The 23,268-nt window shown below is 42.0% G+C and overlaps 1 protein-coding gene across 1 annotated transcript in view; it reads left to right on the top strand.

The window, feature by feature from the left end:
- Positions 1-91: 91 nt before the first annotated feature.
- Positions 92-23,268, top strand: part of LOC113158492 (tetratricopeptide repeat protein 28-like) — a 109,388-nt gene continuing 86,211 nt past the window's right edge. The window contains exons 1-2 of the mRNA XM_026354421.1: positions 92-348; positions 5,885-6,247. Coding sequence (XP_026210206.1) covers positions 319-348; positions 5,885-6,247 — 393 coding nt within the window. The 5' untranslated portion in view covers positions 92-318. The remainder of the gene's footprint in view (positions 349-5,884; positions 6,248-23,268) is intronic.

Raw genomic sequence — 23,268 nt, 5'->3', positions numbered from 1 at the left:
AACTCCTCTGTGACGTCATCAAGAGTAATTGAAGCCTGCAGCCTCGGATCCGATCCGACCGGATCCCCGCCTCTCACCGGACACAGATTCCGCTATGGAGAGAATCGACTGTGGGAACATGGCGCATTTACTGTGGACCCACTTCGTCCGGGAACTGGTCTCCAGGTCGGATCCGTAGACTCTGAGTGGACCGATCTCTAGGAGCAGTCGAACCTGGACGAGCTGGAACCAGCTGCTGGGTCCTTTGTGCTGGATGGTTCCTGTTTTCCTGCCTCTCGGTGACTGTGGGATGAAAGTTTGTCTCCGGATTCAGCAGAAATGGAAAAACAAAGGTCGAGGAAAGAAAAGGTAAGAGAGGGGGGGGGGGGTGGGTTAGTGAGACAAGGGGGTCAGTCCGGGTTCAGTCCGGGGTCAGTCCGGGTTCTGCAGGCTGAGAATAAAAAGAAGAAGAAGAAGGAGAAGTTCTAATGTGTGTGTGTGTGTGTGTGTGTGTGTGTGTGTGTGTGTGTGTGTGTGTGTGTTCACATGATGAGCTGCCATTCTGCACGAGTCCTGCAGGAGTTCACACACAGTCAGGAGAACTTTGAAATGTCACTAACAGCTGATCATTAGAGTTTTAATTAGAGCCACAAAACAAATACAGACCAGCTGTTAACAACATGAAACCATCAATACAAGACATCAAAACAGAATCTATAATAAAATCAAAAATCAAAAATAAAGCTGTCACAGAATAAAGAGGAAGAAATTCAAAACACTCAGAGTCTGAATGTAATGAACATAAAACAGTTCCCTACAAAGCAAAAGGCAGGTGCAGGAAAAATAAATACAGCAACAAGGTCCAAGAGGAAAATGTATGAAAGAGTTTCAGGAACTGACTCAGAAAGTGACAGAGATTGTTTCTGGAGCTGGACCGAGGAATGTGGGGGACCGATAACTTCAGACACGCTGCAGGATGGAAGCTGCTGTTATCTAATGAGAATATATACTCTGTAATATGATCTGCTTCATAATAATAATAAAACAGTATCAGAGACTGTAGCTAGAGACACGTCAAATATCCAATATACACACTCGTATTGCAGTTGTTATTATGTGTGTTATATTATCAATTCTCTAAAACACTGTCAAATTCTTAATTAATAATTAATTCATGGCAAACAGTATTTTATTTTGTGTTTTAACTTGAGTTTTATATATGTCATTATTATATTATTATTATATAGTGTTATAGATATCTCAACATATTGAATCGTAACTCATGATGTTGACAAAAACTTAACAGCAGCTTATTTTAAAAATCACTAAATCGTTTAATTCAGTGTCCAAATAGTTTCTGTTTTCTGTCTTTAGACAATTTAAAAGTGATTTTTTGTAAATATTATATTATTTAGTTTTATCTCTTCCAGAGCTGGAACTAAACAAAAGGAAATTCTTGTTAAATTCGAGGTGAGAACTGGAGCTGAATCATTTTCAGATTGATGCTGTGGTTTAAAACAAATGTTTAATTTAAAACTCGACCTCCAGAGAATGAGCGTCGTGTGAGACAAAACCAGTCACAGATTTTATATCATATATTCCAAATCACAGACATAAGAAATAATCAGGTGAGGAGCTGGGAGTGTGATGATGACGGCGTCCTGACCTCTCAGCTCTTTATGTCCTTTATGTTTCTGTGTCTCAGCTACAACGTGAAAACATTAAAAAACAAAGGGGACAGTTTCAGGTATTCGGCCCCCAGGTTCTGTCTGTGTCTCTGTTCTGTGTTTGACCTGGACTGAAGACGGCTGAGGGGAGTTAGACGGCGTCTGGGGGAAGTGTGTGTTTGTGTGTAACCTTGGAAGAACTGCGACAGGATATTCACGTTGTGATCCTGTCTCTCTTTTATTTTTTTAACTTGAACTTCCTGTTCACACAGCCGGACGCTTTTTTCATAACTTGTGTTTTTAAAGCAGCTGATTCAACTAATGCACACGGTGAGTGACTCTTACTGGAGGTTTACTTACTGGTTCAGATGAGACCTGGTCCTCTTTCAGATCCTGGCTGTGATTATTAGCTGACTCGTGGCTCTGCGACCGCTTCAACAACAACAGTCTGTTCTTCTTTTTTATGTTATATTTAACGTCGTCATCGTTCATCGTCTGTGTCGGACGTATAAATGATGTTTTTAGTTTTCACATCTCAGTGAAAACACTCTGTGAAGGACATTTCAGTGATGCTCCTCATTTTCCTCCTGAATACTGACTTTAATGGTCAAACTCTGATTCTCTAAACATCACTATGGAAATTATCAACATCTCTCTTCTGTGAAAGGCAGAATTTACAGCTTCATGCTTTCACATTACAGTGAATCAACCCCAGCTTGTCTAATGCAGTGATACACACAGTGAATGACTGATGGACACAGTGATCATCAGAGCTGATGCTCGGTGTCATCAGTGTAACATAGTTCATGCTTCTCCTTGTTTTTGCCAAACCGCTTCATCTGCCCATGTTTTTTATTATCAACTAAAACCAACCTACTAAGAATCGTAGCCGCTCCACAGCGTGCCGTTGATCTCAGAAGTCTCCAAAATATTATATAGTTTGGTCCAAATTCAGAGTCGACAACAGGACGAGAGAGCAGAGCCACTTAAAAGTCAAGTGCATCAAAGTGCAGGAGTTTAGGGACCCACATGAGACAAGAAGACAGGAAGTAGGTTCTTCAAAATTAGAGTGTGAAACTGGATCAAATGATGCCACCGAACAGGAAGAGTCTCGTAGATGTGATCGCACATGTGTGTTCTGGTCCAAATGAGAGGAACATTAAAAGCAGGTGGAGAACTCTCTCCGCCCGTTTTCTTTTCCTGGCAGATGAAGATGATTGAAAGTCCCGGCTCTCTGTCAGTGGCAGCTCTCCACTACAGAGCTCTGTGTTAACAGGTACGATAGGAAACAAACCAACCACGGTCACTCTTTAACCTGAGAGGAGTCGAGGACGTGCACCACACTGAGCTTCTGTAGCAAACCCACACACACTCACCTGCTACTGCATCACTCAGGTAGATCAGTGACCTCATCAATAATCCCTGTTTGTTTACTCCACTAATCATCCAGTCTCTATTTAAACCAGTCCACATGCGCTCGTTTCGTTGCCTGATTGTTGCAGCATCTGCTTTGTTTCTGCTCCGCCCACCTTTCCGGTGTTTCCTGTTTCCTGTTTGATTCTAGACTTGGACTCTTTTTGCTGGATTACTTGTCTGCTTGAATTCTTGGAACCACCTAGCTGTCTAATAATCTAGACTCTATCTTCATCTGCTCGCTGTTGGGCGATGTTCCTGCCCTGGACTGTTGTCTGACCCCCGCCTGTCCCCTGACTCTTGTCCTTCTGTGGCTGATTTACAGTCTGAACTCTGTTTTGTCTTTAAACTCTTGTATTGATCCTCTGCTGCCTTCTTGCTGAACTCTAACTCATGAGAGCAGCTTCTATATAAACTACATTTAGACTTTAAAGACAGTTCAAAGAGAATAATCGACAAATAGAGAAAGTTTTTAGAACTTACTTTTTAGCAAACTAATGAGACAGATTCTAACATGATCTTAACTCTATCATCTAATTTAATTTAAATCACATTAGTCAATTATGGAAGCGTGACGTCATCTGTCCGAACTTAACAACAAACCAGACAACTATGGACTCTACTCCACTGTCGACAGGTTGGACGAGGCGGACTCACCTTTTTGCTTTGACCTATTTCTGAGTCTTGACCATTTTCATTTAGGTTTTTATTGTTTTAACGAACTTCTTCTTGACTTTACTTGACTTGGACTAACTTCTGACCAAACAGTTCAGCAGTTCAGCGCCTCAGTCAACTGGCTGCAGGAACACCAGGAGTCTAGAGAAGCTGCACAGCGCACATTAATCCAGCTCTGACACCGGCACATGGGGGAATTTACACTAACAGTGTGTGAAGGTGCATAAATATGAAAAGTTCTCCTCTGAGCTTTTGAGGCTCTACAGGACCGAGATGAAGTGCCTCCCTGCTGTGAGGTGAGCTTAATCATCCTGTCTGGACTATTAACTTCGACCACTAAGAGACTGGTCAAACATGTCATACATCACTCAGTATGTCCAACTCTGCTCTCTCATTTTCCAGTTTCACTTTAACACGACTTACAAATATATTCCCAGCTCTTCCAAACAAACCATTTGTGCACAGGTGCTCCCACACAACGCCGCAGACTGCAGTCTGTTTAAAGAACGCTGCAGCACAACAGTTTATACAACTTACTCCCTAAAGTAAACTGTGTGATTGCAAAAGTCCACGCTGAGCTGCTCTGTTCTGTTTCCTCATGCTCTATATTAACTTTATTATAGTTGTACAGTAATAGGCTTACAGATTTACGCTGTAGTTCCGTGCACATGATGCACGGCACCACCCTGCTCGTGTTAAACAAGCTCTGCTTGAGCTAGTGTTTCACAACAACACGACACCTTCATGAAAACTGCAGGAAGTTTCTAATACACTGTCTATGTTTAAAAGGCACCAACTGGATTTGGCTCAGTACCATTGATGATGTTAAGTATGAGTCTCAGCTGAGGAGTTTTGGGTGCATTGTGCACTAAACAAGGGCTGAAAACCAGGTCTCCATTTCTTACAGCTTACTCGTGTTCTCTGTGAAATGTGACCCGGCCGCTGCACAGAGCAGGAGAAGTTATGGCGACAGAGACCCTGTTGGAAAATCCCAAAACAATCCATTAAAAAATTCAACTGAATTAACTGCAGAACAAACAAAGGCTCATTCTCACAGTCTGAGCTGAATTCAAAGATCTTCACTTCACTGATCAGCAGAAGAACAGGGGTGATATATTTGACACAAACGCCATCCATTGTTGGTCGACACTTTTAAAGTTATACCCAGTTCCTCAACAAGCTGTTGTGTTGAAAGTGTAACTACAAACTACAATATCGACCTCCCTGTTATTTCTAGATCACTTGTCCTGTTGAAAACAGCCTAAATCTCATCAGTTCTTGATGGTGCCAAACAGTTTAATGCAGTTTAATCAAATGTCTCATCAATGCATTTCCAGCCTCTTTTAAAGCTTTTGACTGATACAGATTTAGGAATCCCTCCAGTCTGCATATTTGAAAAGTGTATTCAAACATTTGAGTGTGTGTGTGAGAGAGAGAGAGAGGGGAATTGAAAGAGATAATGAAGGCCTTGGTGTAAGTGCTGGTGAAAGTACAAATTTGGAAACACCAGATCAGGGAGGGAGGCAGCGTTACAGAGAACTAACCTCAGTTAGTTTCAGCAGCTGTGACAGAAACGAATGAGGAGAGCAGAACCTTCATCTCTCTGGGCCGAGACTTTTCTCTTTTTGTCTCTCTGAGGAATTCGGGCTGTCAAGAGCAAGAGAACAGTGGACGCAGCATTTCGCGTCCTGTTTGCCTGTAGCTACAGTTTTCTGTCATGCAGACTGCTGCAGTTTCCGTGTGGTCCTGGACAGAACTGCTGGCAGTATCTTGTTTTTGTGACTTATGTAACAACAGGCACATGAACATTTTCTTTCTGTCTTTGTAAATCGAGTCATTTGTTGAGCACCGTGTGACGAGTAGGTTCAATAAGCACCATGTCGAGAAGTGTCCCGAAGCCCAGTTTGCCCCAACTCAACCTTCATTAACAAGCTTCAGCTTCAGTTTTTAGGTTGTCTGCTGTGTTCTAGTGGTCAGGTTTAGCCTTTAGTATTTGCTCTTTTGCAGTAAACACACAGACCACAGTCCAAAAATATTCCGTTTACAGAGAGATAAAACAGACAAACCGTTCTGGAGAAGCTGGAACCAGAGAATCTGCCAAAAAGAGGTGCTGATTCGTTTTAACCGATGTCTTTTTGTTTTCTCCTCAGTTCTCCCTGTTTGGTTCTCGCTCCACCAGCAGGACCACAATCGCTGCCTCGTCGTCCTCGTCTTCTTCTTCACCTGTGATTCCTTCAGCCCTGACCCTGAAAAGGTCGGAGCGAGCGTCCATCTCCGGTCCAAATGGACTGAGCAAAGCAGAATTCCTGGAGTGTGTGCGGCGCAGTAACCAGGCCTGCCAGCAGGGGGAGTATGCTCTGGCTGTGCGCCTTTACAGCGAGGCCCTGAGCGCTGACCCCCAGAACTGCATCCTGTACAGTAACCGCTCTGCAGCTTATCTGAGACAGGGCCAGTACAACACCGCCCTGGACGACGCCATCAAAGCACGTCTCATCAACCCCAAATGGCCCAAGGTAGGAGGTCTGACCCCTGAACTCTGACCCCTGAACTCTCAGTTAGTACAGTAAAGACATGTGTTGTGAATATCCATCTATAAAATATATCTAATATTTAAAACCAGTGTGGCTCCTTCCATAGATGCACGTCTGATCGTGTGCATGGTTCTTCTCTTCATCTCAGTAACGCTGCAGCTTCATTCAAATCCCCTCGACCAATCAGCTCTGGGCGCCCAGTCGTCATGTTTTCCTCTCATTTGTCTGACTTTTGCTTTTAGAAGCATCTTAATCGCCTGTTTCTGGATTTAGTCTTTGCTTTTTTTCTGCCGTTGGCAAAGGTCGTACCTGACAATTTTTTTAATTGCCTGCACACAAAGCAGCGAGTCCTTATTTCGCCTCGTTCCTTCCCAGATTGTGTCACACGGCTTGTTTTGCTGTAGTTTTAATTGTTACCGGTGTACGGCAGCTCAACACAAACCTGCTATTTCGCTGCCACAGTCCACATGTTTTGCTTTTATAGCATCATTTGAAGCTTGTGCAGGAGAGTCTGTAAATATGTTGGCGTTTGGAGAACCCGTGTGATGACAGCGATGATGATGGAGAGCTGGACAAAGAGACAGGCTGTGTATGTTGTTGCTGATGAATCTGTACTTTCCTTAACCAGACGTCATTAAAGAAGGAAAATAATAAAGTTCAGACGTTGGGTTGTTTATACGGTGACATCATAGAGGTTTCTGTACAATGCACAACTGGACGTGTTGTCACTGTGGACGTTCGTCATGTGAGAGCAAAGGTAAAGAAAACTCCCAAGTTTACAAGGTGCAGCGGTCGGACTACGACACTGCACGGACGCCTCAATAACTACAGGAGAGTCCAACTTTTTAATCAATAAACAACAACAAAATGATGTTTTCTATGTTTTAATGCAAAGTCAGAAGCAGAAGAATTTAAATTTTGCTGTCGTAGTCATGACTTAGACAGGTCATTATGTAAAATGGAGGAAACTAGACTCAGGACGTCTGAGAAGAAGAAGAAGAAGAAGAAGTTCCTTCATTTCAATGAGTCTCTTCAGTAAATGGATTCGAAACTGATCAATCGCTGCTGTCATGATGTTTGAGGGTTAAACGTCCTGATCTTTGGAGGAAGCTTATTAACTATTAGGGCTGTCGCTGCTTGTTGTGTCCTGATTTTAATCCAGGTTAAATTCACTGGGCCACTTTCTGTAGTGACTCGTTTTTAGACTCGTCTCATTTAAAACTACCAACGAACACAAACAGCAGTTTCCAGTTACGAGATGAGCTCCAGTGATGTGTTGTGTTAAAATGTGCAGTGTTTCACATTTCTACCACATTAACCAGAGGAACGAACGGTTGGAAAATGCATCAAGCGCTTCTTTACACTTGTAGTGGCTCTTTACAACAGAACAGAAAACAGTGAAGGACGGAGAGAGAGAGAGAGAGAGAGAGAGACACAGAGAGAGAGAGAGAGAGAGACACAGAGAGAGAGAGACAGAGAGGCTTTAAAGCCTTTCAGAGGGCAAAGTAGGCAGACTGCCGCTGTCTGGACAACTGGGGCCGGGCCAGCTCGACTCCACTTCCTTTCTCTGTGAGAGAGAATGGACGGAAGTGGTGTTTGGGTGTGTGTGTGTGTGTGTGTGTGTGTGAGAGAGAGAGGTTTGCACGGTTGTTATGTTGTTTATGCAACCCTGGCGAGGCCTTGGCCTGAGTTTAGCACTTAAAGACAATAACAGCAGCAGCATTCCTGTGTGTGTGTGTGTGTCTGTGTGTGTGTGTGTGTGTGTGTGTGTGTGTAGTGGTGGTGTCATAGCAGTGGGCTTGCTGCAGCGTTTGTCGTGGGTCAAAGCCAAGGTCAAGACTAATGAACTGCTTTCTGAGAGGACGTTTACTTCTGCTTCACTTCCCTCTTTCTGTTCTTCACTCCGGCGTCTTTGCTCTTCTTTCTTTTCTCTTTTCTGTTTTTCTATCCGCCCCCCACAGTTTGCCCCGTTGCTGCCCCGTTGCTGCCTCCATCGACTTTTCTGTTGGCACAACAGGCTCAGACACAGTGAAAGCAGCGACTCGGTCATGGGAACGGGGGGTGTAGCTGGTCAAAAGTTGGGTGCTTATCTGGAAACAAAACGTCTTTGCATTTTGATGTTTTTCTCTTCTCGTGTACCGCTGTATGTTTTTGTTGATGCCTTCAGTGCAAAGCTTTGAGAAAACCTTTTGTTTCTTTGTCATTCAAATGAAGTCACATCACAGAAGTAAAAGTGCTGCAGAGCGAGCGTCTTTCTTTTCTCCTTTCTTTTCTATTCTGTGGATGAATGTTCGCAGTCATCCACACACTCGCCCTGTGTGTTCGTGAAGTCGTTACTTATTTTCAAAGAGGCCTTTTTCTCCTACACAGGTGCATTTATTCAGATCTCTAAGCCGTAGCAGGCTGGGAACCTTTTGCTTCTCCACACAGACGCTGTGCTTTTAGGTCGCACAGATAAAGACGCCTGTCTCATGTCCCAGAAAAGAGGATGAAGGTGCAGCTGCAGAGGTGCAGTGTGACTGTGCCACTGCTCTGCTTTAGGATAAGCTGGGTTTTTGTGGTCCATTGTCAACAAAGATGAGGATGCTGATGGGGATATACTGTAGTTTTTGGATAACTGAGGGTCGGTTAAACATTGAGTTACAACAGTTTGACCACTCGCTCCATTCAGCAGCTGTTCTGAAGCTGATTTAACAGAGCGAGTAATTAAAAGAACAAAGTAAACGCATTCATCAAATGAATCAGTGATGGTGAAGACAATAGTTAGTCGCAGCTGCTGTTTCACGTCATTTAGAAATGACATGAAAAGTATTGTGTTCATCCCAAAAACAACATCGTGGTTCCTCAAGATAATCCTCAGACTTCACTGACGGCAGCTTTTACTGAACAACTAAAACAAACTGCTCACTTTGCTCTGTTAGTTATCCAGAGTAATGGTGACACTGTTTTCTTAAAGAGATAAGTGTAGTGGGCACCGCTTTACTACAGCGAGAAACAAATCGTAGACGGAGTAAAACACGTGGCGCTGATCAGGGTCTAATAAACAGATTTCATTACATTAGAAGTTCACCTTCCCTCACATGAGCCACACATGATGATACAGATGCTATCAGCCCAGTGACGACATGACTCCACACACAGCTACACACAGGAGTTCATCATCGTTACATTAAAGAGATGTCAAAACAAAACTACAACTTCAACTAGAAATAAAAAATATATTTATTTGTAACTGGGGTGAACTGATCCTTTAACCGTGTGGGTGTTACGTACGTCGATGGTCCCCTGCTGAACAGTTCCTAAAGGTTCTATCTGCGAGTTGCTGCTGCCTTCGGTGCAGATCAGCATTCAGCAGAGTCTCTGCTCTGAAGTAGAAGCCAACCAGATGGCAGCCAGCTCCGCCTGTTTACGCAGAAGGCTGTGGAACTGGCCTCGCACCGCTCAGGCTTCCCCTGTCATTAAGAAGCTGCTCTGCAACCACAGGGCTGCAAAAAATATTATATAGTCCTGTTTCTTTAAGCACAACTCGGGACCTAAAATGGCTCGTGGAGGAAGGTTCCCCACATGACAGAGTTTATATTATAACGTGAACCGAGAGGAAAAGATTCAGTTTCCTCGTGTTTGGGTTCCTCCCTCATCCGACAAATGAACTGACCCGGAACTGTGCTGATGTGATGATAATGTTTTCTACTGAGTTCGTGCAATATCTGAATTGTGAGAGCTGAGTGTGGGTCAGTAGGCTAATTCAGAACTGGGGCGCACGTGAGGAGAGGGAACAAGCTCCACTTAAGTTACTGCTGTGCACAGTCGGTGCAGCACTGGTGTCAACACAGGCTTCACTGGTTTTATATTTTCACTCTCACTCAATCTGATAAATAAAAGCTGCAGTTTGTTTTCTTTTCTTAGTTTATAATTGTGTTTTTAATGGTAAATTGAATATTTGTGTTTTAAACTCAGACAGAAATTTAGAGACTTTAAAAAGATCATTCGATTAATAATCAGAACATTTGATATTAAAAATAATTCAGTTGCAGCCGTGCAGTAAAAAGCCAGATATTGAAATAGTACAGAATCTTTATAGTATCTTCATTTTTAGATTTGTATTCTTTTTCTTTTATTGCTGATTGACTCATTTCATAAATCTTCAGATATGTTTGAACACTTTTCTTTATAAAAAAAATATTATTAATTATTCACTATTATTATTAATATGTAAATAGGTTATTTAATTACGATGGACATTTGATAATATGAGACATTTATAATTTAATATAATTTATAATATGGCTCCATATGTTTTTCCTCACTTCCACTCTTTTCCTCTGTCACAAATTAAACTTCTTGCAAGTTCATTTCTGATCATTTGGTTTGTGCTCAATAAATAACTTTAAAAACTTCTAATATCATCATGTGAAGGTTAAGTCATGTTTTTATTTATTTATTTATTTTGCAGCTCTGTCTTTATTTCTCCCAGACTCAGTTAGCCTGTCTTCAGCCTGTCTGAGCCACAGAGATCCGACAGAGATCGTTCTTCTTTCACTTCCTATTAGCTCCACATTTGCTGCTTCATTCTTCTTCACAGGAAACAACCTGCAAAACAAAGCTTAAAAAAACCCTTAATCTTATGTCATATTAAATATAAACGGATGTGAACAAACAGCCACTAGAGAGCAGCAGCGACATGTGTGGAAGCTGCTTCATTCCCTTTGTTGCATCCTTACATTAGTGTTCTCATGACCCTCATCACATGAGGCTGTGCAGCTCACTAACACACACTGTCCCTGTGAACCTCCACCCCCAGGCTGAGTGTTGGCTTTAATAGCTGCTGTGTCACCTTGTGGAAGTGTAATGGAGCAGCTGTTGTTCTTCAAGTGGCTAAGTTTAAATAGTCACACAGCCTTTTCTTATCTGTGTCTTACCCTGAACCTTATCGCTCCCATTAGCAGCAGCAGCAGCAGCACGGGGGCCACATGAAGCTACCTTCCAGCTTCTCATCTGTAAGTAAATGTGATAACATGTTTGGAGAAAAGTGCAGATCAGCAGCAAATAGCCTGCTGTTCACACACACCCCTCTCTCCTGCAGAGTGTAATGAGTTTGGATTTTGCCTGGAAGTGGAGTGGCTCTAATTGTCTGGTATAAATCCAGAGATATGCTCCTTCTTGCCTGCAGTGTTGCTTCTTCTACTGCTGTAAGACATCTGCTCACACACAGCCAGACCCGACCAAACTGTGCTGTCTCAGCACCCGTCTTCAGCTACTGGAACAGGTTTTTTTTGCCTGTTCTTTATCCTCTCTCTGCGTACATCTCTCTTGCTGACAGTCGGGTGCCTCAGCTGCCTTTGCAAAGAGAATTGCAGAGAAAGGAGAAAGATAACAGCAGTGGGATATAATGACTCGGTCGGACTCGAACACAGTGTGGTGTGAAGAAGTGAAAGTGAATGTCTCAGTTCTTCCACAGTATATGAGGCTTAAACTGTTACTGCCAGTTTATTAGGTCGTATTTTTACAGATTTATCCATCGTCTCTGTTGGTTCTCAGTCAAACGCGTTCAGATGAGAAAACAAAGGAATATTTATGATTCTTCACCTTCACAGTTTGTCTTGAACAGTAATACTTCAGGTGCTCTCTTTAGCTTCTGTGTGGAGTTTCTCCTTTCTGAGCCTCAAACTCTTCAGTCACTCCGTTTCCTAACGATTGATTAAGAACTGGAAATGATGATTTGATTGTACTTTCTTTATCTCGTATCCATCTCCTAACTTGTGCTTTTCAGTGACGTGTTTGCAGAGTTTCTTGGACCCTTCTTTTGTCTCCATGACCTAGTTTTTGGCCTGAACACTGATCCAGCACTACCTGGACCTCCCAGATCCAGGTGTATTTAAACAGACATCACCTGAGGATCCAGGCTTTGGGATCTGTCGTCCTCTTGGCTGGTTACATCTCAGTATAGACAGAGAGGAGAGAGGCTGGAAAGCAGCAGGGAGAACGAGTCGCTAATAATCGGATGTGTGTTGCTATTTCCAGACAGAGGTTGAGGTTAATGAACAATCGCATATTTGGGAGTCCTGTGATGTCTGTGTGGGCGTCTGCGGAGGCGGGTGGGGTTGGGTTTAATCTTCAAAGAGTTTTGTGAATGTGATGGGAGTGTGTGTAATACAAGCTGCGTTCACAGCAGCCTGTTCGGCCTCTTTTTATGTGCTACACTTAAAATAATTAAACAGCAGCATTAATCAGATCAGTCAGTCCATCTCGCTCTAATCGTGTTGGAGTAAAGGAGTTGGTCAGTTATGATGCCACTGAGGACAACGAGGGAGTATTACATGTTACTGTGCTGTAGTAACTGGTGACGTACATCAGATAATGTGTCCTGAGATATGTAGATGTGCAGTAAATCACCTTTAATGGAGAACGAGCAGCTTTTCTTCTGTTTGATGAGGAAATGATTTAAATTAGGGGTCAGTCAGTGAAAGGTGCAGATCAGGGTGGAGCAGTTTCACAATACTTTGTATTTGCAGGTGTAAACAGTCATCGTGCTCAAACTAGTTCAAAGTGAAGTGATTAAAGATGCAGATTTTTAAATCCACGTCTTCCTGGGAGCACGTCATGTGCAGATACCGCTGTGGGACTGGTGCCGTCTCTTCTCCACTTTCTAACTTAAACAGTTTTCACAATCGTTCGTGTTTTATTTCTGCTTTTTTACATAAACTCACTATTTTATTTGGCTTATTGAATCCTTTTACTTTTTCTGCTAATGCCTCTGTTCTTAAATTAGATTTGACTGCAGAACTTTTGCATTTAATGAAGTATTTGATTTAATTTAGGAAGTGATATTTTTTCCTTCACTGGAGTCGAGGAAAATTGTCTGTGGGAAGAAATGAGTGAGAACAAGAGGAAATGGATAGAAACTCCTCATTTTCCAAATCGATCAACGTGTAAAACCTTGTTCAAGCTCTCGTCACCGTCACACCAAACACAATTATAGGCTCATCTGTTTGGCAGCGTCCCAGCGACACTGTGCCAGCTCCACCAGGCATATGTGCCACCAACTGTCTGTCTGAGCTGCTTCCACAAAGAGCATCAGTAACAACGAAAAATGACTCGACTTTGTTTATTCTTCATCCTAATGGCAAAATGTTGAAGCCGTCAAAGGATTAATGAGTGCAGCACTCAGCAGTTTCACCATCAGATAGTTCTCTTGTATGCTCCAGCTTATCTTTAACCCAAAAATGAAATTCCATATCCACGGGTTTGAGTGAAACTCTTGAAAAGCTGCACGTGATTTCTCCCAATCAAGATACAGACAGCGTAACTGCAGGGAGACTGAAATAAGTCATCAAATATGCAGCTTTTGCATGTTCAGATCTCCTTCAGAGAGCCTGGGCTCGTTTCACACTGATTATAAAAAATTTAACGGGGAAGATGTTCTTTACAATAGTGTTTCTAGAGTAATATAGTGTTTCTACAGTGGGCTGTGTTTAGCAGCACGATTCATGTATATTTATGTGTTATAAACATAAATAGAAATGGCTTTAAGATGTTATTTATGATCTATTTTATAGGGAAAACAAGAAGAAAATAAGCTGTCAGTCTGATTCAGAGTCATCAGTCACAGCTGAGTGTTGAAAATCAATGACCCTCAGTAATCCACTGTTACCTGTCTTCAAGTTTCTTCTAATTGTTATCTGCACCTTCTCCTCTCTGACAGCTTGCTCCTGTCCTATCTACAGTAGTGTTATGTCAGGTGGGTAAATCTGACCTTAACAAGCGTCCAGAGGGACCAGAGCCGACAGCGTGCTGCGAACACGCCTGTCGCCAGTAAAGCTGAATATTAGAAGACGCACTATTTAATGTAACCTCGCCATAAGGAAGGAAACAGACAGAACAGGCAGCACACACATCCTGACCTCTCTTATCTTTTTCATTGACTACATGTTATTTCTTTTCTCATGGCAGTGTAATTATCCCGATGTGTGTGAGGATCAATGTAATCGGTGCCCTATGTAATTATCTCCAGACAAACACACACATCGTACAACTGTGAAATATCTCGGCTCCATTTAGGTTGAACCTGTTTAAAAAGAGCAAAAGAAAAAGCTGAAGATAGAAATGATCAAATAAGAGGGACGAGTTTTCTTCTCAAACCAAAATAATCTAGAGAGAACAGATGAGTCGTGTGCAAGAACTGTTTAAGGATCAGTTTTCCTTTTAAGTAATTAGTAAACCTAACGTGCTTTTGGAGGACGGTACAGATGTTTGCAGATGATCGGCTGCTGTTCGTTTATGTAGATGTTCCTTTAAACAAGTCATTTACAATATTAACATGTCTACACGGTGTTTCTGATCAACTTGATGCTATAAAATCTATTTTTCTTTTATCCTTTTTGTGTGTGTCCAACACCACTGCACCACCCACTATATATGGCGAAGCTGTAGGATAATAAATGGGTGAAGTAAGATTTTATTTATGGCTTTTAAAGACCAACACATCCTGAAGTGACCAAAAACATCTGGAAACAATTCCTGAATTTATACCTTAAATGGTTCCTAACATTCAACTAAATGTGAAGAAGCCTTGAAAAGCCTTATTCAATATCTGTATTTGATTTATTTATTTACGCCTTAATTAAAAAATAACATTAGGACAGAAATGAAAGGTTTGTTGTTGATGTGTGAGGTGTGAAGCTCTAAACTGCTTAAAAACTGTTTCTTTTGCAATTAACTAACTAATTACTGTCATCATTTCAAGGGTTTGATTAAATCTTTTAAAACCCTTTTTAAATAAGAATCCACACATTGAATCTGTGTTAATTGAATGTTTAAATATCTGAATGCTTTTTTAAAGACATCATCTTGATGTTATTTCCTAAGGTGCACTGTCTCTGCAGAGCTGATGGGACTTGAACACACTGGAGCTGATAACCTGAGGGTTTATCATCCGGGTAGCCCCCCCCCCCATCCTTCCTTCTCTCCCCCAGTTCTCTGGGGGGAGGAGATCAATGTCAAAAGCTTTAGGATCTGTTACTAAATCAATATTTTTTTTCTAACAGCGTGGACATGTGCACACAGATAAGCAGCATACACTCACACAGCTGCTCACATCTGATAACCAAACAACCTCTGTCTGCACGCCGCTCATTGGATTAGCCCTCACTTTGACCCCCCCAGTGACCTGCATGTGACCACCTTCTCCAATAGCAACACAGCAGCATCTGACCTTTGAACTCATGATCTGCACTTGCGATTCACCGGCAACGATGGCGGAGACGGTGTGTGTGTGTGTGTGTGTGTGTGTGTGTGTGTGTGTGTGTGTGTGTGTGTGTGTGTGTCTCAGGTTACTGGTAACGTTGATTCATTTTGTGTGTGGGGGGGGTGGAGTTAAGATGAGGGAGAACCGCTGGTTTAAGGTCAGACGAACTTTCTTCCGGCTCGTCACCAGTGCTGCCGTAAACCACACCGGGTTTTTCAGTCTGCAGGGATCAAACTAACTACTTCAAGCTTTCCTCTCACACCGTGACCTGTCTCATCAGGTGATTGTCCCTTATATCTTAAAGCCTTTGAATTTTTACTGTGGGTGCTGGATTTTAAAATTCACTGCTGATCCCAGACCTCAAAACATGTGGAAGATGTAAAGAAGGTCGGAGTCAAGGTCAGAGTCCTGAGTCAGATAAAGAGTGAAACAGACCTTTACTAAAGTACTAGTTGGAACGCTAATAAACTGTGACACCTTGATTATTTATTATAATTATTGTTGAAGCAGTAAATCATACATCACTAATATTAATAACTTCTATTACAAAATAAGATGTGAAAGTTTTTTTTAATCCACTACTGGTTTTAAAGGAAGTGAGTGAGTGCGTTTGTGTGTGTGACGGCGTTAGTGGTCGTGTGAGGCAGCAGAGATGAATGGTCTCATTTGTGGCCGTCGCCTTGAGGCCGCACAGACTGATGAAGACACACCACTGCAGACTTTATCTCACACTCAGGCCATGTCCACGGTACTGTAAGTGCTGATGAATGTGGAAAAAGCTTTTCTGTTTCGAACAGTGTCCTGTTAGCATTTGAAGACCGCGTCCTGAGATTTTGCCATCTGGACTGAAATGTTAATAGAAGTGTTGAAGTCCAGTCTGAGCCTCCTTCTCCCTCCTCCTTTAGACACCGTGTATCTCCTGCCTCCTCTTTTCTCTTCTTCTTCTTCTTTAAATAACAGTGATCCGTTGTTACGTGAATGTAGACATAATTTCTGCTGAACACAAACAACCTGTGGGGTCTTGTCACCGTGCAGGCGCTTGGATGGATGAACAGGCCGAGGGGTCCAAATGTGAGACAGGCCTCGGGCTTCACCTGCACAATGTCACTGAAAGACAGAAAATCTAATGAAGAGACATAACACAGCTACATAGAAAAACAGAATGACAACAGAAATGGGTTAAAGGACATTTGTGTTTCTCCTTATCTCACTGCTGAGCCGGTGTTGATGTGTAAAGAAGCTCACAGAGGAGTTACTGCAACACAAGATGTGCAGAGGTAGATGTGTGTTTAGTAGATCGTCCTCCAACACATTCACACCCACACTACAGTTTCCCCCTCCCTCGTTCTACACTTCCTATAGCATTTCCTCCTTTACCACACTAAATGCTTATTGATTCTTGGTGGGATCTGTGTGTGTGTGTGTGTGTGTGTGTGTGTGTGTGTGTGTGTGTGTGTGTGTGTGTGTGTGTGTGTGTGTGTGTGTGTGTGTGTGTGTGTGTGTGTGAGAGAGAGAGAAACTGATATTTTGCAGATGATACAGTTGTTTATTTTATTGAAGTGTTATTAATGAACTGGCCTCGAGTTTTATTAAGTAGCGGTCAATGAGAAGTCCGACTGGGGGGTCCTGCGAGCTGTCGATAGATCAGGGGGCGTTCTGAGGAAGAGTAAAGAGCAGGAGTTTGTGAGAGGGCAAATTAACAAAGCTGAGCCACAGAGAGATGTAATACATGTTCATATGAGGAACAGCAAACCTGCACAACACATTCTTCAAATCTGTATTTATGTGAAGGCAACAAAAACCTTTTCTTGTACTTATAATGGTCTTGTGGTCTTGTGTGCTCACCATGAAGTACAGGATCCCACAGCCGTTAACTTCCTCGTTAGTATACGAGAACCAAGTTGATTGTGTTCATTTGGAGTAACAGGAGTCATCAGACTATATTCTCATCCTCCTACCAGGAAACAAAGTCTTTGTAATATTATCAGTTCAAAAACTAGTTTGTGTGTTAATAAAAAGTTTGTTTCATTTAGTAGATGTAGATGTTGCCGTGCTGTGTACAGTACTGTAGGTAAATTTGTTGTTTTAATTTATTTAATTGTTAAATTACTACTTTGAATCGAAAGGTTTGATTCTAACATGTCGTTTACAGCTGCTTGTATTCAGTTGTCAGTTGTATTGCGAAGTAGTTTGGCCTCATTTGTGAGGAACAAAACCTAATCTGTGAACCATGTGTAGCTCGAAAAGCATTTCTTCAGTTCGAGTAGAACAAAAACAAAATACTCAAAGTGTTTAATCTGGTGAAGTACGAGCTCTAAAATGTAGTCGTTCATTTCAAGAAAGTGATTTCTCTTAGTATCAGTGTGACGTAGTCGATGAGTGACTGATAAAAACAAAGCATTTTAAACACTGCAGGGAAAACAGCAGCACTAACAACACACACACACACACACACACACACACTCTGATAGTAAATCTGTCTCCCAGCCCAGTGCACACAAACACACACACACATACATCGAGCCACTGCATTCATCACTGCCAAGGTGTGTGTTTAGTAGCCATGTTGGTTGTGGAAAGTGCTCCATCAAATTGACTTTCCAGAAATATGGTGTGTATCAGTGTAGTGTGTGTGTGTGTGTGTGTGTGTGTGTGTGTGTGTGGAGGCAGAGTGATCATACCGGTCACACATGTACCTGATAGAGATCTGATAGAGACATGCAGCTTTAGTCTCCTGACATACGTCTTCCAGCCTCTAAAGGAAAGGTGAAAGTTCAGAGGTCAAGGTGAAGTTTATTATCTCATCACAGAACTCACTGAAACAGTTCTGTAGAATTTCATTTCATTACCGTCATACAGAGTTGAAGTGTGTATAGATGGTCTGTGAAATGCAGTTTACAGAGTTCCTAAAAACTATGAGGCCGGTTTTTAAGATCAACTGTGTCCAACACAACGGACGAACCTTCATTCTGCTCGTTAGAAATGTACAAATGAATAAAATAGGAAGTGGAGAGGTTGTGTTTTCTAACAGCGGCTGCAGACTGTGGCGTGATTGCTGCAGCAGGACCTCGCTCCGCTGCTCTGGGAGCTCTCACCTCCCTGGAGTTTTGGCAAAATCACTGTTTCATTTCATTTTTAACACTTCCACATTGTTTAGGAAAGATACAATTGATCGTTGCCGAGTTTGGCATCGGTGTGTTGCACAAGTTGTTAGTTGTGCTGCAAAGTTGTCAGGCCTCATTTGTTAGGAACAATAGGAGTCTGCAGGCCACATGAAGCTCGTATCACGGCAGCGAGTGTCGACAGTTTACTTTCAGCTGCACTGGCACAGGGAGGAGGACTAGTGCTGTTTCAAACTGGTCTTCTTTAATACAGATGTGAAGATTCTCTGTAGACATCCGTCTTTGATGTTTGTATGAACGCAGCAGGAGTCACAGATCTCCCTTAAGGCTTTCACCCCACACAGAGGACCAGAGTCTAACGAGTCTCAGTAGAACTTGTTATGGACGTACAGTACTCAGCACATTTGTTTAGATATGTGATAAAATATTTATTCAGTCATGTACAGTTCATACTTCTAATGCAGGTCTCTATGTGGTGTGACTGTGAGGGTTTGGTGATGCATGTTCCACCGTATCTTTCAGGATGCTTCATTCATTAGCTCCTGTGTGCAGGATGCAGATCACACTCAGTCATGTTTTGTGGCAAAGACAGTGGAAGAAGGAGCGCAATGAAATAAAATCTGTTTTTAGCTCCTGAATCATCAGTCCTATTCATAGACACATATACTCAGACATGCATGCAGATACTTGGGAAACACACTCTGTATCAATTCCCAGATCTCAAGGTGAAGTGCTGCATGTTGCATCTTCCTCCTGTTGTTATCAATAAATGCAAAACACAAGGAGAACTGGACTTTAACCTTAAATGATACACACTGTAATCTATTAGGGGGAGATTCATGTAATTCATATACATCTTTATATCTCACTAAATATATTAAAATAAATAATTGTGACTATTCTAATGTACAAAACTGTTATTTTCCATTATTTGATTATTATTATTATTATTAGACTGTGTATTATGAAAATTGTTTCTGTTTAAGAGTCGAATTAGAGTTTTTCAGAAACATAAATTTGGAGTTTTGAGTTTTGTACAAGGTTTAAATTAAACATGCAGGTCTGCAGGTCATCGAAGACTCTGAGAAGTCACATGGTCTGTTTACTGTAATTAACTTGGCTGAACATGTCACCGCCTGATGCTGTAAACCTGTAATGTTGCCTGTTACAGAAGCAGGTGTGGAAATGTGTTGCAAATATAAACGTCTCTCTCTGACAGAAGGTTTTAAGTTTTCATGAGCATCCAGGAGGGCAACTGTAGACCAGAGTACAAGAGGTGGTGCAGCTGCTGTCAGGTGCCACCTCTTCCTCGCCACTTCCTGCTGCCTCTCACTTACACACATGTTACATCACTACCGCCTGCCTCGGTCTTCAGAGCCTGTTGTGTTCCTACACTTCTCAGCACAGCGCACTACACTGCTGCTGCCTCATTTATTTAGTAAGACTTAATGTAAATTGGATGGACGGTGGTGTTCAGACTCGACTCGTGCTGTGTCGTGAAGTTAATTGCGTTACGTCTGATAAAGGTATGTCATGTTAGTCGTCATAGAGAACAGAAGAGACATTACAGCTCTCTCCCACTGAATACTGTAACTTAGCCTAATCTCTCAAATGCAAAGGAAGATGAGGAACAAAGATGAGAATGAAAACAGAAAATGTGCAGATAGAGCACATCTGATGCTGACTGACCGAATGTGGACCAATGATTTGAGCTAAAGAGCCACTTTGATTACAGCGTCTGGAGCCGGCTGAGTGCTTTGGACGTCGTCACTCATTCTACAAGTCCTGCCTATAAATAGGCAGCATTACAGACAACTTCAGCTCTCTACAGTTTGTTTAAGTTCACTTGAGTTCTAGTAACTTGAGTAGTCAGAGTAATCTCTCAGTTCTCACCCTAAGAGCCTTTTGTCTTCGACATAGACGAGAATGCAGTGAACATGCAGGACTGGGACAGAAAACAACCCCAAATAACTGGAACCTTATCAGGAGATCAGCATGAAAAGTTGGTTTTGTGTCTAAAACTGCACAAACTGCAAATGTTTGACAAAAGAAAATGTTCGTTGTCCCGCAGGAAAGATGTGGATCGTTTTTACATTGAAACTGATCTGGGGGCAGATATTTCCCACTATTACTGTGTGCATGATATTGTTCAATAAAAGTTGGGAAATCTCTGAGTGAACGTGTTTATAAAGAAGCACAATAATTGCTTCGAATGGAAAACGTGTGATATTGTTTCTGATCAACAGTGTTGATTAAATCCTGAACTGTCTGTTTGCACTGCCGTCATGTGTGGAACCATCATCTCCACATTTAAAACCCTTTTACTTACTCTGAACGAACCCCAACACGTGTGTGTCACTAAAAGCGTGACAGATGAGCTACGGCGACAATAACTAAGAGTTAGACAGAGCATTCAGTCTCATACAATGTGATCTGGACGTGTCCTACTTACAGCTAATCATTCTCATAATGACAGAACACGTTTTATTTTGCAGTGAGATGCTGAACAATAGCAGCCGCTGATGTCAGCTAAGATGGTTTGTACTGATAGAGCCGATCACTCAGCTGATGATCCACTGGTGATTCTGCTTCTACGTCTAATTTGCTCTTGGCTGTTTATTTCTGGAGATATCGTTGCTCTTTAAATGACTGATGGTGATTAGTGATCTTCACCGTCCGTGTGTGAAGTTGATTTCTGTTATTGATTTAAGGATCCCTTTACAATCATACATAAACATCATTCACTCTAGAATTAGACTTAATTTTGCTTCTACAGACCAAACAGCTGCTGGGTTTATCCACACAATAATGGTGGGAAAGAGAGATAAAATCATCTCTTTTGGGCTTCAGTGTGTTTTTATCCGTGCACGGCACCGAACGGACGACTGTTTTCACAGCTTGCCTCATTTTTCAGCTGGCTTGTTGCTCACTGTTGGACATACAGAAGCCCACAGGAAGACTTCCACAAACAGACCAATCAGACCAGTGGAACCTTTTCAGTCTCAAAGGCAGCAGAGCTGCAGCATAAAGAGCCATTATTGCACTTTTCCAGTTGAAGATCATATAATCTTGAATCAGTGGAACCTCAGAATAAAATATAAACCCTGGATTTATCTGGTGCCCTGTAGGTCTGTGTGCACATATGTCTGATCAGTCTTAGTGCTGATACTCTCTGTAGAGCAGACACAGGTGATGGCACATTAATTATCAGGAGCTCCTGCACCCTATAGGTGCTTATTACCCCGTCAGCTGTCGTACAGCTGTGAATACCGTTCCGTCTTCGATCTGTCATATGCACATATAGATGTGTACATGCACTGATTCAAACCTCAGATACCACTGCTGATTTTCTCTCCCTCACTCTTCAGGCTTGTGGGTGTTAAGTCTTTGTTTATACAGGGGAAAGGATCCTAAAGGCCTCTTCAACCTCCCTGATCCCCAATAATATGACCCTCAGCTCCGATTTCAAACAGCCCTCCCTCCACCACCCTCAGTGCAGAGATACACAGAGAGGTGTAGGGTTCTGCTGCTGCCCCCACCTGTGTTCTCCCAGTCTGAAATCGGCCACATGGCTCCTGTTGTGAGAGAAGAAGCACAACATGTATTTATGTTCAAGGCCTCAGACTATTATCTTTATCTTTTTTAATACTAACCAAATAATTAATGTGCCTATATCTAACCAACCTTGATTAATTGATTGGCCATTTAATCATATTTAGTCTAGAAAAACATCTGGACTAAATAAACATCTGTTTTTGTCTTCAACTGATTATTTTCGATCTCTATTAATCTGACACGTCCTAGTTACCATTTTAATTTGAAGGTCTCTCTGTAGTGTGTACAGTATGTTGCACCTGTGTGTAGCTCTGAGGTGTGATTACTGTGATTAAAGCTTTAAAACCATCATGATAAAACTATTTGAAGCAGCTTGAAAGAACCAGAATGCTGAGATACAGCTCTAATATTAAATAAAGACACTAACAATGTGCACGGAGCAGGTGATTTAAAACCTTTAAAGGTCAGTGGAAAATGTTCTCACCTGCTTGGCGCTGCCATTTCTTTCATCCCACTTTACTGGTTCCTCTGTGATATCAGCTGAGACTGTGTCTGTGAGCATCCATGTTTTTGATTATTATCCCTTCTGAAATAATATTATGCTAATATTAATACTCTGTACTGGGGCACAGGCAGGGGCACGACTGTTGATGTTCCTATCGTGGTCTCTGCTCTTTCTAAATATAGAAATGTGATGTCATCTTTGTAATAGTAGAAAATATTCAGTCACCAGATTTTACAAAAAACAACATGACACTGTCCTTCAAAACTTTCCATCACAATCAGGAACTCTTCTTTCCATGACTCATTGTTTCTGATTATATGAACGTGGAGGTGTACAGCAACGTGATCAGGTCGCCTACAAACTGTTTGTGAAGATTATCCTGCAGAACAAAGCATTTATATAAATAATATATAGAAACACCTTGATCCACAATGAACCAGCGATAGATTAAATGAGTCTATAGACATGTTAACAACGCTGTGACACTGAACTGAGGCTCAGTGAATACATGACATGGAGTGACGATGCTGACATGGAGATGTTCAGACGGCACCATGTTCACCATCATTTTGGTACG

The sequence above is a fragment of the Anabas testudineus genome, chromosome 12, assembly GCF_900324465.2.
Source record: "Anabas testudineus chromosome 12, fAnaTes1.2, whole genome shotgun sequence".
Taxonomy (NCBI): Eukaryota; Metazoa; Chordata; class Actinopteri; order Anabantiformes; family Anabantidae; genus Anabas; species Anabas testudineus.
Note: the sequence above shows the minus strand (reverse complement) of the source record. Positions and strands in the feature narration are given on the sequence as shown.